The sequence below is a fragment of the Eulemur rufifrons genome, chromosome 17 (genome assembly GCF_041146395.1).
Source record: "Eulemur rufifrons isolate Redbay chromosome 17, OSU_ERuf_1, whole genome shotgun sequence".
Taxonomy (NCBI): Eukaryota; Metazoa; Chordata; class Mammalia; order Primates; family Lemuridae; genus Eulemur; species Eulemur rufifrons.
The window spans coordinates 40399740-40419946 of record NC_090999.1 but is presented as its reverse complement, the minus strand read 5'-3'; the positions used below and the strand labels follow the sequence as shown (position 1 = coordinate 40419946).

Genomic DNA, 20207 nt, shown 5'->3' with positions numbered 1-20207 from the left:
TAAAATTTCATTACAAGTATTTAAAAGTCAGAATATTTAAAATCTAACAAATATACGTATTTTATTAAAAGGATATGGTGGTAGAACATTAGGAAAAATATGAAAAAGCAATAATCAATTCTTTTCAGACCCAAGCAGTTTTTTAAAAGGTTGCAGCTGTTTCTGACATACCTAGAATTACAAACTGTTTTTTTTCCTATTTCTAATTACTCTAATCATAGGGTTGAGTATATGTGAGCATACGTATGACAAGTCTTCCCCAAAAGTGAACATTATTTTTATCAGTTCCCCTTGAGATGTTTCATCCTTTAAAGATATTAAGACCTTAATAAAAAATTTGAAACCTAAACATGTGAGAACACAACTAATGTAATAAGTAAAAATAAAACTTGAATTATAAGATTGTTTGTAATGGCGATTTTCAAACCCTTTGAAGTTGTTAAAATTTGAAGTTGTTAAAATCTGTTATTAAGTATGATAAACTTTAAAATATGACAAAAATCAATGTTTTATAAAATATTAAAATATAACTTTAAAAATTTTACATATACTTTGAAAAAACTAGCATCACTGGTGATTCATGTGTATATAGCCCTATAATGAAAACTAACAGAAATGGATGAAGGTCTCAAGATTAAGATCTCCATAGAATCCAGAGATAAATTTCTCGTATCTGGTAGCCTGGCAGATGTGAACATATCTGGAGAGAAAAAAAACCCCCAAAGTTGACTGCCACTGCTTGGGAATGGAAAGCTGGCACTAGATTGTCCAGGATCTTGCATGCCCAGCTAAGGCATTCATCTGTAAGAGCTTAGATTCATGGCCCCAGAGCTAAGTACAGCCCAAATCTTGCTTAGAATTCACTGCAGGGAATAAATTTAAGTGCCTCAATCCTTGGACTTTTTAATCTAAGAAGTGAGATATTTTGTATGGTGACTATGAAAAAAAATTTCTTTTTAATTTAATTTATTGGCTTGCATGCCAACAAATTAAAATATATAGTTCTCTAGTGTATCATTGAAAAAGCTTCTAGCAAACCCTACAATTTTCAATCAGAATACCACTGCATAATTTGAAAGGATCTTTTTTAATAGACTTAAAAAATATGAGAAAAAAGGAAGTTATCTCCTGCATCTCTCAAGTAGGGACTAAGAAGGAAAATATGCATAAATACTCATCTCAGAAGAACAAAGAAGTAAATATTACTCTGAGTTATAAAAATCACGCATCAGACCAAGTGCCTGGCAGAACAGTGTCCTTTCCAGAGGGGTGAGTAAAGCACATATGCTTACTAAGAGTAGTTGGTAAACAGATACCTGAAAGAAGAACTTTCTTCCAAGTCAGTCCCTTACCAGAAGAGAATCCTGATAAATTATCTTAGAACACACTGACCTGAAAACTTTTGCCACTTCCTATCATGTGATTGACTAAAACCTGCCTTAACTAGTTACCCATTTTTCTTAAATAATTAAATATATAAAATAGTGATTCCCATCAATTACAGATTTAGTTATTAGAACCAAGCACCAATGTAGAATGCAAATTCAAACATTTGAGTGCATCTTTTCAAACAGAGTCACAGCAAAACATGTTATGTTAATTAGCTGTTGTTGTCTACAGAGGTTTGTTTTAAGGTTGGTCTTTTAAAACAGATACAATTTCTTTAACTTATTAAAAGAATTCTAAAAGGATGGTCCTTTAAGAATATGAAAACGATCTACCTCTTTAAATAAGTTTATAATATAATGATCTACTATCACATAACAAAATTAGAAAAAGTTGAGAAAACAGAGATTGTCAAATGCTGCTTTAAGAGAGACTAAACATGACAAGGATGCTATAAAAAAAACCCATTTGTTAGAAAAATGGAAGACATTGCTAACTACACAGTAATATTCATACATTATATCTTAGTTTTGCCAACTACCTCAAAGCAGTTTACAATTTATTATTGATACTCTCTCTAACAGTAAATATCAATCAGCTGCCTAGATGCCACTGACCAGTAAACACGGACAGAAGGGAAATCTGGTGATCTGTTGGAGATCATACAGCAGATCTGTAGCAGATTCAGTAGAAGTCAAACTCTCAAACTCTGATATTAAGGTTTTGGTGGCTAATCTAAGCAGTGATGAAAAGAATCCTTAATGAGGACTATGTAAACATTACACCTTTTTCAATAGCTTTGGTAGAACAAGGAGCCATTAGAGAAGGACATAAATAATGCCTCAGCTGACACTGGTAACAGTGCTGTTGCTGTTTAGTAAATCCCTGGGGACTGTGACTTTGCTCAACATAGAGACCTTTCTGTTTTGGTTTATCACACTTAAGATGTTACTGCTTATAACTCAATTTAAAAGTTCAAATATTTCCCTTCTTAGACTTTAAATACAAAGCTGGAATTTTGACATTAGGAGACAAAAAAGAGAATGATACAGCTGAGATTTTGATGAAGAAAGTAAAACTTAAAAGGGGGGCAAACTTTATTCCTATTGCATACAAATGACAAATTTTCAAATTCTTACCTCATCTGTGTATTGAAAAGGGATGTGAAACTTAATACTGCTCAGTTTCTCTGGGGTGACTGGGAAACTTCAGATGTGCTGGGCTTTTTTTTTTGTTTTGTTTTTTGTTTTTTTGTGGTACTTTAGAACCACACTGCACACTCACAATTTAGGTAGTTACCATTTAGAATGGACCATTGTGCAGCTTTTAAGAAAAGTTCCATTCTGATTTTGCATAAGAATAATAAGAAATATGTCATAATGGAGCCATTATACTATTAAAAAGTATTAAATCACTGTAATTTCCTGATATTATCCAGTATATTTGGGAAGGCAGGATTAAAAAACTGTCCAAAACTACTTGCAAAGAGAACATAAAAACCAAAATTCTAAAATCATGATGCAATATGATTCTAGCTGAAATAACAAAAATAATAATAAAAAAAAAAACCACAGCCCTAGGAAAAACACTTCACGAAGTTTAGGAGCTAAATAAGTTTATTAACTAAATAAATTTCAATATATATCCTTAATTAAAAGGCTAGTTTTCATACCTACATTCTCTTGGGTGACTGGATATCCAAAATGCATTTTTATTCATTTGTTAAAGAATAAAAGACTTGTTATCTAGAATATCATAGACTTTTACAGTGATGTTGTTAAAATAATATGTTGCTGATAGTCCAAAATTTTGAAAAACTTCCTTTCACAGATGTTCCACTGAATATAATGAGCAATGCTGTCTAATTGCTCCCTGGCTTATATTCTTATTTACTCAAAAGGGAATTCCATACCAATACAGCAGTGCTATTCTGTGAACTTTTCATAGCTACATGTAGATACCATCTTTTAAGCTTACATATATCCTAAAAAGAGACAAGGATCTTATGGGATATTTTCAACAGTCAGTGTAATGTCACTACTTCCCCCAGGAATCTGTTATCACAACACCTGCTCCACTGTACCTATGGAAGCCTATGATGGTAGTGGCTCTGAGCCAGGGAAATTTTGACTTTCAGTGCCTGGCCAATTTGGGTTAGAATAGGCGATCACTCCTTAAGCCCTTTCACCACTAAGGTAAAATGTGAAATAGCAAATCTAGTGTGTCTAGAGCAAAAGGTCCACAAAGAGTGGAGTCACTGAAGCTAAGTGTGGAGAGAAAGGCTGAAGTCAGATTTTGAGTTTGGTTTTATACATGTTAAGTTTGAGATTATCTATATCCTGTGGAGACATGAGGTAGACTGTCTGATATACTGGAGATGGTCCAAGCTGAAGATAAAAGCTTAGGCATTGTGAACACATAGATCACACATTCTCAGTAGGAGTGATACTGCCTTCAATGGGATGAAAATTAGCTCTTTAGGAGAGGGAGATCATATTATTAATATGATGGTTTATGGCCTGCGAAAGGGCCACAAGAGATAAACACATGCACAGTAATTTCACTGGAAGATAGTCATTAGGGTAAAAAAGGTCAAAAAGGCCCTTTAGGTAGAGCAATAATGAAAAAAGGTTTGCAAAATGCTGATACAGATAGTATTTAAAGGCAATTGAAGTGAATGTGACCACCCAGAGAGTGAAGGTAGAAGTCCTAGTCTTCAAAGCACTGTATAGGGAAATAATGAGATACCAGCAAAAGAGATCAAGAAGCTGCCAGAGAAAAAGAAAAATCAGGAAAGTAGTCATATAATCCAAGTTAACTTTGGTAAAAAAACATTCTCTCAGACAAGACCATAGGAGATAAGGAAAAAAACACAAACAAACAAACATTCTACAGGCACAGCCTGAACTTCATAATCCAAGTTAGCAAATCTCAAGTGTGTTTTACACTGTGTGGACAAGGGTATGAAAAAACAGGCATTTCTGCAGATAAGGTAATTCACACTCTATGGAAAACAAATCAGCAAGATCTAACAAAATTCCAAATACACAATTCTCTGACCCACTGATTATACTTCTAGGACTTCTTCCTACAGATATATTCATGTATGTATAAAATTAAAGAAGTTCAAGATCATTCAATACTCCAGTATTGGCTAGAGTATTGGAGTATAGCTACAGATTAGGCACAAACATAAATGTCATCAGTAGAAAGCTGGTTAAATAAATTGTGGTATATTTAATCACTAACAAAATACAGTATAAGAAAGAATGAGATTTTTATGTATTCAAAGGTTCTCCAAGATAACATTATTATCACATGAAAATAAAATTCAGAAGCACCAATGTATACAATATAACCATCTGTAGGGAAAAAGTACATATTTACACATATTTACACTATACCTAGTTATACATATACAAACACATTTTCTTGAAAATGAAAAACATCTCTGCACAAATATACAGGAAGCTGTAACATTGTTTCTTGGGAGAACTCGTACTACATTGCTATTCAAAACGTAATTAAAAAGAAAATTAAAACTATACATCAAAAGCAATGTCAAACACCTTATCATGTCACACTCTTGATGCCTGGAGGATGAACAACACAAACCAATTTTTTTAGAATGTCAAAACTTGAACAGAGTAGTGGAAAAGTAGCACAGCTAGTTCATTTAATCATGGCTCAGCAAATAGGTAATTTATAAAGTATGTAGAGGCCATGTGATAGGTGGCAGAGATATAGTGGAACTCGAGTCTAACTGGACACAATTAAACAGATAATACAATCCCATGAGTGTTTAGACAGAGTAAATAGAGAGAACTTGAAGTACATAAAGCAGGGGACCCATCCTAGGCTAGGAATTAAGGCAGGATGGAATGGTTAACAAAGGCAAGAAGGAGAAGCAGCAGTTAGCTAGGTTAGGTGGAAGTGGAGTGCTCCAAGAAAGTTCAGCTTGCCTAGAGTAAAATGTGCCTCAATACGAAGCAAGAATGAGACTGAAGAGGAAGGTCAGATTGTTCTGGGTAAGCCATAAAGCTGGACTTTATACAAGGGGCAACAGAAGTAGACAAAGTTTTTAAAGTTTTAAGCAGGTGACCAGGGAGTCAAACTTATATTTGAAAAGGTGGAGAGACCTATTAGTCATTTGTCACAACAGCACAGGCAAGACATAATGCTAGCCTGACCAAAATTATAGTGGTACAATGGAAAAAGTGTATGAAGAGGTACTTGAGCACTTAAATTAAGAGACTCTGATGACAGGATGTGAGGTTAAGAGAGAACAAGGAGTCAAAGAAGATGTCCAGGTTTCTGATTTGGGTAATAAGGTGAATGAAAGTGATGAGAGATACTGAAGTACATTTGGGGGAGTGATGGATTCAATTCTGGACATAATGAATTTGAATACTTATGAGACATCCAAGTGGAGATATTCAGTAATCCATTAGATATACAAAAAATACATGTCTGTAGCCAACCTGGACGGAAGAGAAGCATTTAGTTTACCCAGAGAGAGAATACTGTATGAGAAGTACTGCAGGGTTAGGATCAAGCCCTGAGGAACACCAACACTTAGGCAATGGAGAGAAAAAGAAGCACCTATAAAGAATAAAATGAAAAATCTGAGAGAGAGGAAGAAAACAAGAAGTTCTACTTACTTTTTTTTCTCATTAGATCCAGGGACAGACTGGAATCTACTTACTTTTAATTAAGGAATTGCTCTTAATAGAAACGCAAGAGAGCATGTAAGGTTAAAAGCAATGTATCATTCTTAAAACTGCAACCCAAAGAGCATATAAAAAAATATCTACTATATATTTAGGGCCATGTTATGGTCAACTCTCAATATCAGCTATAATTAAAAAAAAAAAAACAAAAAAACCCACAACTGACATATAATCCCCAAACAATTTCAAACAGTAGGCTTATAAAAATAAAGATCACTAAATCTGGACAGGTCCCTGAATCGATCTACTATGTCAGCAGATTTTAGCAAGTTGCTGTTGTTTAACTGTTATACTTTCCCAACAATATCTCTGCTCATCTAATAAGAAACATCCTTTCACATGACAGCTTTTGTTCCTGGCTGCACCTCTGAAAGTCTTGGGAGCAAGGAGGACTTAAACACTGGCAACAGCAGAGATACTGGAGAACACTAGAATTTCTTTTTCAAAAGAAATTACAGAGCCACAGAGCACTTGTATTGAGTGCAACAGCTATTTAGTATTTTGTTGTAACTGACATAGTAATCTTTTCTAAGGAAAAGTCCTTTATTCCTTCAAAGTCATCAGATGAAGGGACATATGATGGTCATACAGCAAATACTAGTTAGATTAATAAAAACACCTGAAGGCAAACTGTACCCCAGAAACAAAAGAACTCCAAAAGGAATTAGAGTGCAGAGGACTTTGGAGGCAGACAATCTATGCTCTAATCTCAGATTTGCTACTTACTTCATGTATGATCTTGGACAAGTCAATTTCCTCATTATAACAATAAAAGCAAGTTTTGACCAACAATAGTATTTCATCAAAGAGGAGTCTGGTTAAATCCCAAGATTTACCTCACTAATTAGGGCCTCTAATTTGTTCTCATTTCCTAAAAATCTTATAGGTAAATCATTATATCCACTTATCTTTAGCAGTATATAGTAAATTACAGGCTTAAAAATACTACCAAAAAAAAAAGTACAATATTGTCTGCACCCTCAACTCACTTTTCATGACATGAAATACAATAATTAGATTTTCACATGGATCTTATTGGCAGGAACCTCGCATTGTTCAATCCTTGTTTAAATTCAACCGCTCATCTCCAGGCTTCCAGATACACTACTTGGACATTTGGCATGGCATTTTCATGGGCTGAAGTAAAAAAACTGGACTAAGGTTGCCATGCATATCTGAATCCACTATAACTTATTTAAAAATTTTTCTTGTTAGCACACCCTCAATCTCTCACACTGGCCAACAGACAAATGACAAAAATGAATGGCAAAAATTTCATCTTAATTGCACACCTATGGTTGATTCTCATTCTTAAAATACTATAAATTCTTGTCACTAATTGGTCCCTTATCTGAAGAGTAGCTTTGATATTTAACACCTAAAGTTTGCATACTCCCTCCCCCCACCTATTTTAGGTTCACAGTAAAACTGAGTAAAAGATACAGAGACTTCCCATATGACCCCTCTCCCCACACACACAACCTCCTTAGTATCAACAGCCTGCACCAGGTATACTTGTTATAATAGATGAACCTACATTGACACATCATTATCACCCAAAGTCCCTAGTTACATTAGGGTTCACTCTTGTTGTACCTTCTACAGGTTTTGGCAAATGAATTATGACATGCATCCACCATTATAGTATCACACAGAATAATTTCACACTGCCCTAAAAATCCTCCATGCTCTGCCTATTCATCCCTCGAGTACCTCTTTTTAAGTCCTAAACTGCAAATAGCAGTTAAGAGATTCTAAACACTGAAACGGCATTAAGAATCTTGAGGATGAAAAAGGGAAGGCTAATGCCAGGACAGAAAAAAATAGGCCAAAAATAAGAGCAAAGAAAAAGTAAAAAAAAGAGCAGCTGCAGTTCAAGAATTGAAACATTTTATCCCTTAAAGAGATGAAGCCAAATTCTTTATGTACTCTATTTTTCCTTCCCATTCTGTTCCAGGAATTTTGAGAGGGTCTTGGCTAATACACTATAGCTCAGTCTTAGGTTATAACTAACTGCTTTGCCTTCTTAAATAAATTCCTGCTGCATGTGAACATTTACTGGAAGTGATCTATACCTTAAACTCACTTACTTTTAGGATATTAGTGGCAAAAGCTATAAGCAGCCTAAGTTCGATGCTCTTTGATATTACATTGTACACAGGCTCTACAGTCCTCGTATTCATGAATACGATTAGCTTGATTAAACAGAACTGAAGAGATTTTAAAACCCGCGCTCAGACTTTCCAAATGTTAAATCTATTCCTTTCAACTCACATGTCCTTTATTCGGCACAAGTGATATATTGCTATATAACATCAATTCTTTTTGTAGTGTGTATTCTGCATCTCATCTGTTCCTTAATCATTGCTCACCTTCCTAGACTGATGCAATCTTATCCACCCTAGCTCTAATTTTCAGTACTACTCTCCCTCTAATCTATCACTAATCATTCGTTCTTATTACTGCCCTTAGGAGATTAAGTCCTATCATAGTTTCCAAGTGTCCTAGAAACTAATTCCAATATCCTTACCTAAACTCTGTTTCCAAGTCTTTAATAGAGTGGCCCACATTACCCCTCCTTCTTTTCCTTCCTCATCTATCACCCTTTCTCTGCCATTTTTAAATGCTCTTTACCTGACAGCCCTGTTTCCAGCTCAGGGACTTCTTGCATGTTGTCGCACATGCCTGGAATGCCTCCTTCCCTCCAAGGCAATCTACTGGTCATCTTCCTCCCACCATTTAAACTTCACACTTCATGAAGTCTTGTCAGATCACTGTTAGGAGAGATGCTACTTTTACTAAAATAATGGATCACAACCCTGACTGCACGCTGGAATCACCAGTGTGTGAGGTGTCTTAAAATAAAATGTTGATGCCAGGGCTCCACACCAGACAGAATCTCTAGGCCGTGGACCCAGATACAGGTAGTGGTGGGCTGTTTTTGTTTGTTTGGTTTTTCCAAAGCCCTACAGGTGATTCTAATGAGCAGCTAGGGTCATGAACCATTACATACTGAGCATCTCCAATCTAAAAATCTAAAACTCCAAAATCTGAAACTTTCTGAGTGCCAACATGATGCCACAAGTGGAAAATTCCACACCTGACCTCACATGATGGGTCATGATCAAAACACAGACATACAACAAACAATTCATATACTCTGTCATTGTTGTTGCTGTTGTTTAACAGCTGTTACAGGTAGGTGAGGCTATTGTGCTGGCTTAATTACCCTTACGTTATTTTTTCACCATATTAATGGTATGTCATTTTTACTATTAAGTATTATGTATGGATAAGTGTAAGAAAATGACTGCATACTGGTAGCATATGAATTCAGAGTTAGTAACAATGGTGATGGCAAACAACCACAGACTGTCCACGTGGGTGGCTGAGAGAGCAACACCATTGAACTGTTTCTGATGGCCCAATGTACACAAACTATGTTTCATGTACACAATTATTTAAAAATTGCATAAAATTTTCTTCAGGCTATGTTACAAAGTGACACATGTATGAATTTCTGATGGCCCAATGTACACAAACTTTGTTTCATGTAGAAAATTATTTAAGAATTGTATAAAATTTTCTTCAGGCTATGTTACAAAGTGACACATATATGAATTTCATGTTTACACTTGGGTTCCATCCCCAAGATATCTTATTATGTACATGCAAATATCCCAGAATAAAAAACTCTCTGAAATCTGAAACACTTCTGGTCCCAGGAATTTCAGATAAGGGATACTCAATCTGTACAAACCCTACTAATCTAGAAATAAAACTCCCACAACTACATTTATCCAACATGGACTCTAAATATTCACATATCCCACACCCCTAAAATATACTTAACCACACAGCCTTGACCAACGCATAAAAAATGGCCCTTTGTAAGGCATAAATACTTTACAGAATAGTTTATATGCTCTGAGTATTGGGATCTGTAAAATGGGGAAGATACTGTCTACCTTAGAGGGCTGTCATGAAAATCAAACAAGATACTGTGTATTATATATTCAGCAAAGCATATAGCAAAGCACAAAGAGTACAAACGTTAAATCCCTTTAGGTATCAAGAGTAATACCTGGACTGACTTTTTAAAGAAAGAAACAGAATTCAAGCACCAGTATGGAAGATACAAGCTACATGAGTGAGGCTGAGTGGAGAGCTGCTTGCCAAAAGTTATGATCAAGAGAGTCATTCTTAGCACAGTGGAGACACCCAGAAAATTTTACCATAAATAATGGCCTCTTCTGATCCTGTCTTTCTTGTAGGTGAAAATTGGTTAAAATTAATGCCAAAACCAATAAAAACCTGGAGAAAAAGTCTTCAAAAGTAAATAAAAGATAGCCCAGGGAGGCACCTGATTCTTCTAGTCCCTGGCCCACAACGTGTGAGGAGGTTACTCCTAAATTACACATAACCACCAGTAGCTGGCTCTCCCTCTGTTTTCATGTTCTGCTTATTTGGTCTCTGTTTACACGCACCCCAACCCAGGACACCTAGAGAGAGAAACCTGCTGACAGGGGTGGGTGTGCCAAAAACTTAAAATTGAATACATCTTATGCCTTTTAATATCAAAATAGTGTTTAAAAGTTAAAAAGTTATAACTCAAATGGGTACTAGAGGATAGAAAACAGGCCAATAATGACAATGCCAATTTCATACTACTGAGAAGGGCTATCAGGACAGATAGCGCTGTATTAAGAATAATTCTCTGGATGCATATGGATTTATTAGGACAGCATGCTATAAGGTAGGGGATAATGAATATTGGTCCTGGTGAAAGGAAGTGAGAGGGACAGCATGACATGTATTTTCCATCCAGAAGAACCGTAATTTCAAGAGTCTAACTAAAAGGCCTAATCCTAAAAAGGAAAGTGGTAATGATGTACACACAAAATGGCATACTTCTATCAGTACTAATCACATTATAGATGAATCATTTATTTACTTATTTATGAGGGCAGGAAGTATTTTTGCTTTATTCTTTTTTTGTATCTCCAATACCTATCAGAATGCCTAACATATAGTAAGTAGGCTGTTAATATTAAGTATATTAATGAAATCTGCAATAAGAAAACAGAGAAATAGAAGATCACATTATTTTGATATGTCATAATCATTTAAGGTCAATACTCCAAAATACTCCACACCCTAATAACCACCTGAACTGCAAGCTTTATTGTAGAGGGTAATGAGAAAAACAGGTAGTACCAAAGATGAGAAAGCCCTAGTCAAGGCCTACATTTAGATGCATGACTTTTAAAAGGGACACTTCCACCCTCACATTACTTTTGGGAGATAGTTTGATATGGTAAAGTTCTAATGTCTATTTTCACTTAGGTACTATAATACTTACTATTAATATTACTTTAGCTAAAAAAGCTGGAAGGCAATCTAACCTATATTTGCTTCACAACTGAATCAGAAGAGTGAAAATTAGTTATATCTAGGGCTTAAAAATTGTACCTATTCTTAAGCTAAGAATCATAATCTCAAAACAAACACCTCAAAAAATTATCAATATTTTAGGTTACAGAACAGAAGTATTAAAATCAAAGTGGGTGGTTGAATCCAAGAATTAAACTTTGCAAAAGATTCATGTAATATTAATGACAAGTATACTTGTCACCAGAAAGAACAGGTCTGGATGATCTCTCAAGGAATCCTGTTTTGGATTTTCCACACTCACACCCCTTTCCCTATTTAAGTAGACAACAGATTTAACTGGCTCTTTGCTATAATCTCTAGCATTTTTTTTATTATGACATATAAAGTAAATCGACACATAGCCTTTCGGCAGAGTTCGAAAATCTTTGTCAAAAGAATTAAGTGGCTAGGCAATGAACATAGATTCCTGGCTTTCTGTGGTACTTCTGGAAACAACAAGTGAGTCTTTAAAGCCTTAGATTACTGAATCTTGATCTTTATTGTTAAAACATCAGAATTCAATTTGATCTCACCAATTTGGCAAATTTGACCTACATTATCAATTGTAGGTTTTCTGAGCCTCTTTGGTAGTCCATGGAAAGAATTTTACTACGGGACATACATGCCTCAAAAAAAAAATTAAACTATACAAAGCATACAACTTCATACCATCACCAGCAAACACTTGCCAGCACTTAGAGGTAGGAGTGAAGGTCTTAGGCTTGGCCCAGGCTATGCCCCTTATTACTTGTGTGACCTTGGCAAAAAATCCAACCTCAGATTCTTTACCTGTAAAATGATAAATACGCCATCTCCTACCCTCCTTTCCTCATAGGGTTCCTGTGAGGATCTAATTAGATAATATGTTTGGAAACACTTGGAAAACTATGAAGGCCTAAGAGATACATATATGGAATTATTATTGTCCTAGTCACCATGCAAAAGGTAATTATTAATCCACAAATTCCCCCATTCTACCCCATCCCCGTAATCAGTCACATAATTGTACCTAAAGAACAACTACAATGATATATGGTTCATTTTTATTACCTAAAGTTATGCAGTCTATTCTTCAGAAGCCTACACAATGGCATGTAAAAATGAGTTAGCAGAAGAATAAATGTGGCAAAACATGTAAAGAGGCCATTTAAAATCCTTTCTAAAGATTACCTGCCCTGAACTCCAAAAATTCCTGATGGGTCCTTTGAAATATTCTACTTCCTCTGGATTTCAGATGTTTAATCAAGGCACTCTTTTCACCAATGTTTTTAAGAAACAAGAATATTTTCCTCCCACAACTTCAGGTTTTGTGAACTTGTAGTAACTATACCGTATTACTTTCTACCAGGAATCACTCCCCTCCAATCACTGTTCTCTAGTGCCTTTTCCATAAGTGAGAAGCAATTTCCTATATCTTGATGAGGCTGTAGAAAGCTATATATGGTTCCAAATTAACAGAATATTTCCTTTACTGTCATAGGTCTTGATAGACAGTCTGGTTTCTATGCTGAGCAAGACGGGTTCCTGGCTGCCATTGACAAGTTGCATGAACCTAGATAAGTCACTTATGGTGACTTGGGACTCAGTTTCCCCATCTATAAAAATGACAATTAGTGGAAATATTCTAAAATTCTCTTCAGACTACATATATCAATACTGTGACTAAGAGACACCAAAGAACAATCCCACTTTAGCTGCAGCTTCCAAATATTCAACATTTCTCATCTCCCCCGCCCCCCGCCCCCATCTCCAAAGGGAAGTCACAGCTATAGTAGAACTGATAACAGTGTAGCTTGAAAAAAAAAAAAACTAGCTACAGAATAGTAAGACTGTAGTTTTTTAAAGTCACTGAGTTCTAAAAAGGAATCCAATCAGAAAGATAATAGGAAGACACATACAAGAAAATATACATGACTGTCCATTTCCATAAACCAGTCCAATTTCATACTAGGTTATCTCCTGTAGTCCTGTAGCAGAGAACAATCTCAGGAGTCCAAGCCTAATCCCTGCCACTTATAACATTAGAATACCACAAAAGTCAGATTAGCTTTAGCACATCACTCAGTTTCAATCAACTCTGCAGATCCTGAACTAAGAGGCCAGTGGGAAATAGAAGGCCAGCCATACAGAATGACTACAGATGGAAGAGTTTCACTTCCTGGTAAGATTTCATCTAAAATGTCTGAAAACCAAAAATCCAATAATGTATGATTCACTCAAAAACAATATGCAAGGAACTCTGCTAGGCACCTGGAGGTGGTGGGGGGGATGGTACACAGATGAATTCAGGGAACTTAAGAATCTATCAGTATTTTAACCCTGTAACACATTAGCTCTGGTTGAAATGGGTGCAGGTAGCCTGACATCCCTCCATTGCATTCTCCACACCACCCCTTCCCCAGTGCAGTTTAAAAACATAACATTTAAGAGTTATGTACATTGATACTTAAAAACGCTGTCTCATAAATGATACAGAGTAACTTAGGAATTCAGAGGCCGACTGGCCATCTGGTTTTGGTAATCAGTGAAGACTTATTAGGATTAGTCTTTTAGCAGGGTCTTGAAAGATTAGGAATAAGCTCATTTTAGTTTACTTGTTTGCCCTTGGAATATGTGCATTAATATATGAGCATCACTGACAGAAAAAGCATGGTTTGAAATACAGACAAGGATCACAATTAGCATGTACAGAAAAACATCAAGTCACCAGTTAATAACAGTCTGAAGCAGCCCTTTTTCACTCATGTCATTTCTACTGTCTCAGACATTACATTAGTGTTCATCCAACTACAAAGTTTATTTTTGTTATAATAACCACTAGTGTTTTTATTCAATACAGATCTGTTACATAAGTGGGAGGAAGCAAAGAAGCTTCTCTAAAGTGAAAAAGGGAAAGCTTGAGGGGAGTCTCCCAGACATCAATTTCTACTGTGAAACACTACCATCCAATGCAAATGATCATTCCCTTAAAGTTCTTTACTTATCTTTTGCCTTCCACAACTTCCCTCATGTATCTGAGGCAAATAACACCACATTGTAATTATTTCCATAACATCTTATGGGCAAACTGCTTTTGAAACATGGTGTTAGGTTACTAGCACTTATGTAAGAACACAAAGCTCTTATATATCTGGGAATTTCTGGTATAGGCTGAAGGTGAAGGTTGAAAGAGTTCCATATCCTAGAAAACTGAAAAGAACCAAAATTGCTTCAATATGTTTAAGTAAAAGATGTTAGTTCAGTAAAAATTAAAATGTACAAACCTCTGGAATTTCATATACTATTTTTTTAATAAGATTTCACAGTTAATATCTATAATCACAGTTAAAGGCCTATAATAATGTAAAGAACTTACAGGTTTTATTGCACCCCAATTTTTTAAAAAATAAATTTCATTGTGTATACTTGAGGTTTACAACATGATGTAGCAGGCTATAAATAGATAGTAAAATGGTTACTACAGTAAAGCAGATTAACACAGCTATCATTTCACATAATTACTTTTTTTACTGCAAGAGCTGTCTACTTATTTAACAAAAATCCCAAATACAATTTTATTAACTTTAATCCTCATGTATCTCCAAACCTGTTCATCCTATATATCTGCTATTTTGTCCTTTGACCTACATCTGCCCCATTCTACACATCTGCGGTAACCACTGTTTCATTCTCTATCTCTGTGTATTTGAGGTCCTTTTAAAAAATATCTCACATGTAAGTGAAATCATACAATATTTTTCTTTCTTAGTCTGGCTTATTTTACTTAGCGTAACATCCTCTAGGTCTATCCATGTTGTGATAAATGTCAGGATCGCCTTTTTTTCGGCTGAATAATACTGCATAGTATATATGCCACGTTTTCTTTAGTTTGTCCCTTAGTAGACATTTAGGTTGTTTCCATACCTTGGCTATTGTGAATAATGCTGCAATGAACATGGGACTGCAGATATCTTTACAAGACGGTGATTTTATCTCCTTGGGGTACATACCCAGAAGAGGGGTTGCTATGTACTCAAAATTTTTAATACGAAAATCCTACTTTTGTTGGAATTCAGTGAACCCACATTCACCTAATCAAGAAACTTGACATTGACAGCCCACTTTCAAGAAATTAATTTGAAGAGAAAATATAAAAGAAACGCCAACCCAAGAAAATATCTCTTTCCCGCTAGTGTTACTGGTAACTTCGAAAGCTCCAAGTGGTATACTTTATCTTTTCACATACAGGATAATGATGCTTCCAGTTGTTACCACAAATTACCTCAAATATAACCAAGGGAAAAAATCATTAGCTATACAGGGTCTTCCAATATATCATATAGATAACATGAAAGTCAATCTAGCGTCACATAACTTGGTCAAACTTGGTAGAATCCAAGAGAGCATGGACATGATAGCAATGTTACCACTGACTATGCCAAAAGATAACAAAAAAAAAAACACTATAAATAAAAGGAATGGGTATAACAGTGATGGAATCATGAACACTGCACAACTCTATATACGTATCTCTAATTCTTTCACTATTAGGATTGAAAGAAAATAATTTTACTTATCTCCCTCCGTGCATTTTCTCCTTTACAATATATTTTCAAGCCAGGCTGGCGTATCTCCCTCCACACCCCAAGCTAATGACATAAAACATTTTCCCCAAGAAGAACCTACAGAAAGATACGTAAGCCTAAGGCTCTTTAAAAAAAAAAAAAAAAAAAAATGAAGCATGTGTCTTCACCTCGCCTTACACTTTTCTCAGTTACCTCTCCCGAGGGTGTGAAAATATCAACATCCGGTCGCCCACCCCCACTCTCTCAGTAGTGCCTCGCATTGACTATGTTCACTCTCTCTCCTTCCCCTTACAGTCTCAGCACCTTGGAGAAGCTTATCGAATATTTCTTCCCATTGCTCCCCCACCCTTGTTCATGGCTGAGCGCGACATTCTCTACATCCTCCCAAGGAAGGAACTGGCAAAAAAGAAAGAAGCATGCCAGAGGACGAAAGCCGAAGAGGCCTGACAACCAGACAGCAGTTTAAAGCAGGATTGGCCCTTTTCCCCCACCTCGGCCTCCGACCGGTAGTCAATTCTCTAAATATTGAAATCACTGGTCTCCACACTCCCTCACCCCTATCCCCGTTAGAGATGAGGCTGGTAAAATGAAAACGCTCGGGTGAAGCGCGAGGCAGGGTCATCCCTAACGAAGCCCGCTCCCTCCAGGGCTGGGGTCCCCGGGGAGGATGGAGATCGCGGGAGGAGCTAGGGGCCCCCGCCCCGAAACCGTCCACCGCGCCCGCCCGAAGCCCCCAGGGACGCGGCCCGCGACACCTGGACCCCTTCCCCACCCGGCCTCTTCCGCGGCCTGGCCCCCAGCGCTGCAGCGGCGCCCGGGCGGACCCCACGCCGGCCACACTCGCACACACACCACACACAAAAGCGCCGCGGCCGCCGCCTTCCCGCCCCCACAGCCCGGCGAAGCAATCAATGAAGCGGCCGGCGGCCGCGTCCTCTCGGTGCACATCCGAACGCGGGGCCGGCGGCGCGGCTCACCATCGCTCCGCTTGATCTCCACGTAAATCCCAATCTGGATCTTGCCGAAGTTGGCCGTTGCCATCACCTCATCTGGAGCAGCGGCAGCGGGCCGAGGGAGGGGGACGGGAGGGCGGAAAAGGCGGGGAGGGGGCGGGGTAGGTGTGGGAGGGGGAGCGGTTGCCCGCGGCCGCGCCGGCCCGGGAGACAGCGTGAACGCGAGCGGGGCCGCGAGGAGCAGCGGCGGGGAAGCAGGCGGAGGCCCCGGGCCTGCAGGCCGGCAGGAGGACGCGCACGCCGGGGCGTCGGGGTGAAGCGAGGGCCGGGGCTGTGAGGCGGCGCGGGGGAGAGTGGGAGGGCCCGAGCCGCCAGCCCGGGAGCCGACGCTGGGGAGGCGGGGCGCCGCGCGCCTGCGCAGAGCGCGCCGCCGCCGTCTCTTCTTCCTCCTCGGCTGGCCTCAGCCCGCTGCCTCGCGGCGCCCCGCCCTGCTCGGCTGCGGGGTGGGCGGTGGCCGCGGCTTGGCCCGCCGAGGCGGCGGAGTGCGCGGGGCCCGGCCCCCAACCAGCCGGCGTCGCGTTTGAGTTCAGCGCGCGGCCTACAAGACGCGGGAAGCGGCGCGCCGTTGCCGCCTTGTCTTTTGGCTTCTTTGAATTGGCTCTGTTGCTGCAACGGGTCAGGGCCAACTAGTTCCAGGGCTTTCCAAGTGGAACACGGGGTTGAGGGATGTGAATTTAGGGACCCTCCATTGGCAGTACAGGTTCGGTGTTTTCATCTGAAGATGTTACCCCAGTTTCCACTTGGAGGTGACTGGCCCAGGTAACCCTGCCAGAGCACACCTGGTTCAGGTTTCCCATCCAGTTATGGAGGAAAGGAAGAAACCCCTTTGAGGTGTCACTCACCCTAAGTCGAAATAAACATCCGCTTCTTTATAGCTTTGTCTCGTAGCTCGCCCCCCACTCAAAAAGGAGCTCTGCGGTAGAGCAGCCTTAATTGTTCAGTTTATGAGTTATCAGATGCTGGTGTCCTGTTTATGCTGTAGGGTTCAAGACTTACTTGCCTTGGCATCTAAAGCCAACAGCTATGACTCAAGGACAGAGGGCAGACCCAAAATGTTGACTGAGGAATGTGCCTTTTCTACAGTCACTTGACTAGTCTGACCACATCAGCAGTGTGGAGAGAAAGACGCTCCATCCTGGCAGAGCAGGAAGGCCATGTGGACAGGGACCATGGAAACTCTTTACAGCACTACGTAAAGATCTCCAAACGTGTGACTTGCTTGTAATATTGGGACTTGATATAGAGGAAACAATTTTCGCACCCTATTTTCCCTAGTCATTGTTAATCTCCCCGTAATAATAACTATAAACATATTGTTTTAAACTTCAAAAATTGAAAACTGAATATATGTGTAAGTGCATATGTGCATGTATCTGCATGCCTAGAGTTTTAAACCTAATATAAAGTAATCAAGTCAAGTAGATCCTAAAAAAATGAAAAGACTGGCTTCATCTGTAACTTGAACATATTGAAGGTATACTTGTCAAAAGAACCAATCTCTTAAATCCGTTCTAAAGTAGGAATAATTTTTATGAAAAAAACATTGAATAGACAATGTAGAAAATAACTTCTTTTGCATTCCAGAAATGACATCACACTTGAGAACCTCTGTTTCAAAATGAGATTTGACCAAATCAGAGTTCAGTTTTTATTTTTTCTACTATCTTAAGAGTTTTATCTGAACTCTGAGCTCCTGTCAAGAATTCATTTTCTGACATCTTTGTGGCTGAGATATAAAGCATTTATTTATTTGCTTGCAAATCCTTTAAAGAATGCAAAGAAATCAAGCTATACAGCTATTAAATTTAAAATTGCTTCATAAAATACTATGTTTTATCATGGTTGCTAACACATACTTTGCACACTCTGGGTTATATAATTAAGAAGTCTTAGCCTTTAATCCGTATACAAAGGTATCCTAAAAACATGTACATCATATTGCTCCATAAAAATGTGCGACATGACACTTAAAAAACACAAAATCTTTTTTTTCATAAGCCATACCCAGTAGGCTTATGTTTTTTGGTACACCCCAGCATATATATTTACCAAGACTTGCATTATGGGTTTTGTATGTAAGTAGCCCTGTGGGTTTTGTAATTAAGAAGACTTAACCTTTAATCCATATACAAAGATATCCTAAATAAACATGTACATCATCTTGCTCCATAAACATGTGAGACGTGACACTTAACAAACACAAAATCTTTTTTTATAAGCCATACCCAATAGGCTTATAATTTTTGGTACACCCCAGCATATGTATTTACCAAGACTTGCATTATGGGTTTTGTATGCAAGTGGCCTTGTGAAGAGCAGCCATAAATACATGCAATGTGGCTATGTTTCCATCAACAACCAGGATCAAAGATTCTAACTCTGGTCCAGGCATTAGCAAGATGTATAACCTTAACTAGGATTACTGCTACTAACCTCCTGAACTAATAATTACTAATAACTAAATAAGATATATAACCCTAAGAACTACTGTTCTAGTTAGGGTTATCTAGTAGGCACGCAAACATTTGTTCAATGAGTTAACTTATAAAACTGCTCAGTATCTCAGTTATCTCTTTGATCAACCTGGAATAATAACTTCCATGTGACAGTGCTTTGATATTTGTAACTATAATACAAGTTAGGAAAGCAAAGTAACACCACCCTATAAAAAATAATCCAGTACTCTACTATAATCCTTAAATCATTAGAATTTTATGTCCAGTGATATAAAATTAAACACACATTATCAATTTGGCTATGGCCCTCACCACCTCACATCAAAAGGATAACAACAGCTTTATAGGTCTGTCTGTATTCTTTTACCCACTCTAGTCCATTCATTCTACCCTTAACTGACAGAAAAATCTTGCTCAAGGATTGTTTCCATCAGGTCACACCCTATTAAGATTGATTGCTGTTGACCTAGAAATTCTGAGTTGCTAAACATTTTCAGAAAATCATAGTTATTGTAATCCAACCAAGCCAATTTCTTTATTATACCTAGATTTAAAAAAAAAATTTGTCTGGACCTGGCCAGGTGACTCATGCCTGTAATCCTAGCACTTTGGGAGGTCCAAGAG

General features: G+C 37.9%; 1 protein-coding gene across 3 annotated transcripts in view; it reads right to left on the bottom strand.

Annotated features, from left to right (window-relative positions):
- KIF2A (kinesin family member 2A) overlaps positions 1–17155 on the bottom strand; it is a 58221-nt gene extending 41066 nt beyond the window's left edge. For all 3 annotated transcript variants that reach the window (XM_069492849.1, XM_069492850.1, XM_069492851.1), the window contains exon 1: positions 17092–17155. In XM_069492849.1, coding sequence (XP_069348950.1) covers positions 17092–17155 — 64 coding nt within the window. The remainder of the gene's footprint in view (positions 1–17091) is intronic.
- Between the last annotated feature and the right edge of the window lie 3052 nt (positions 17156–20207).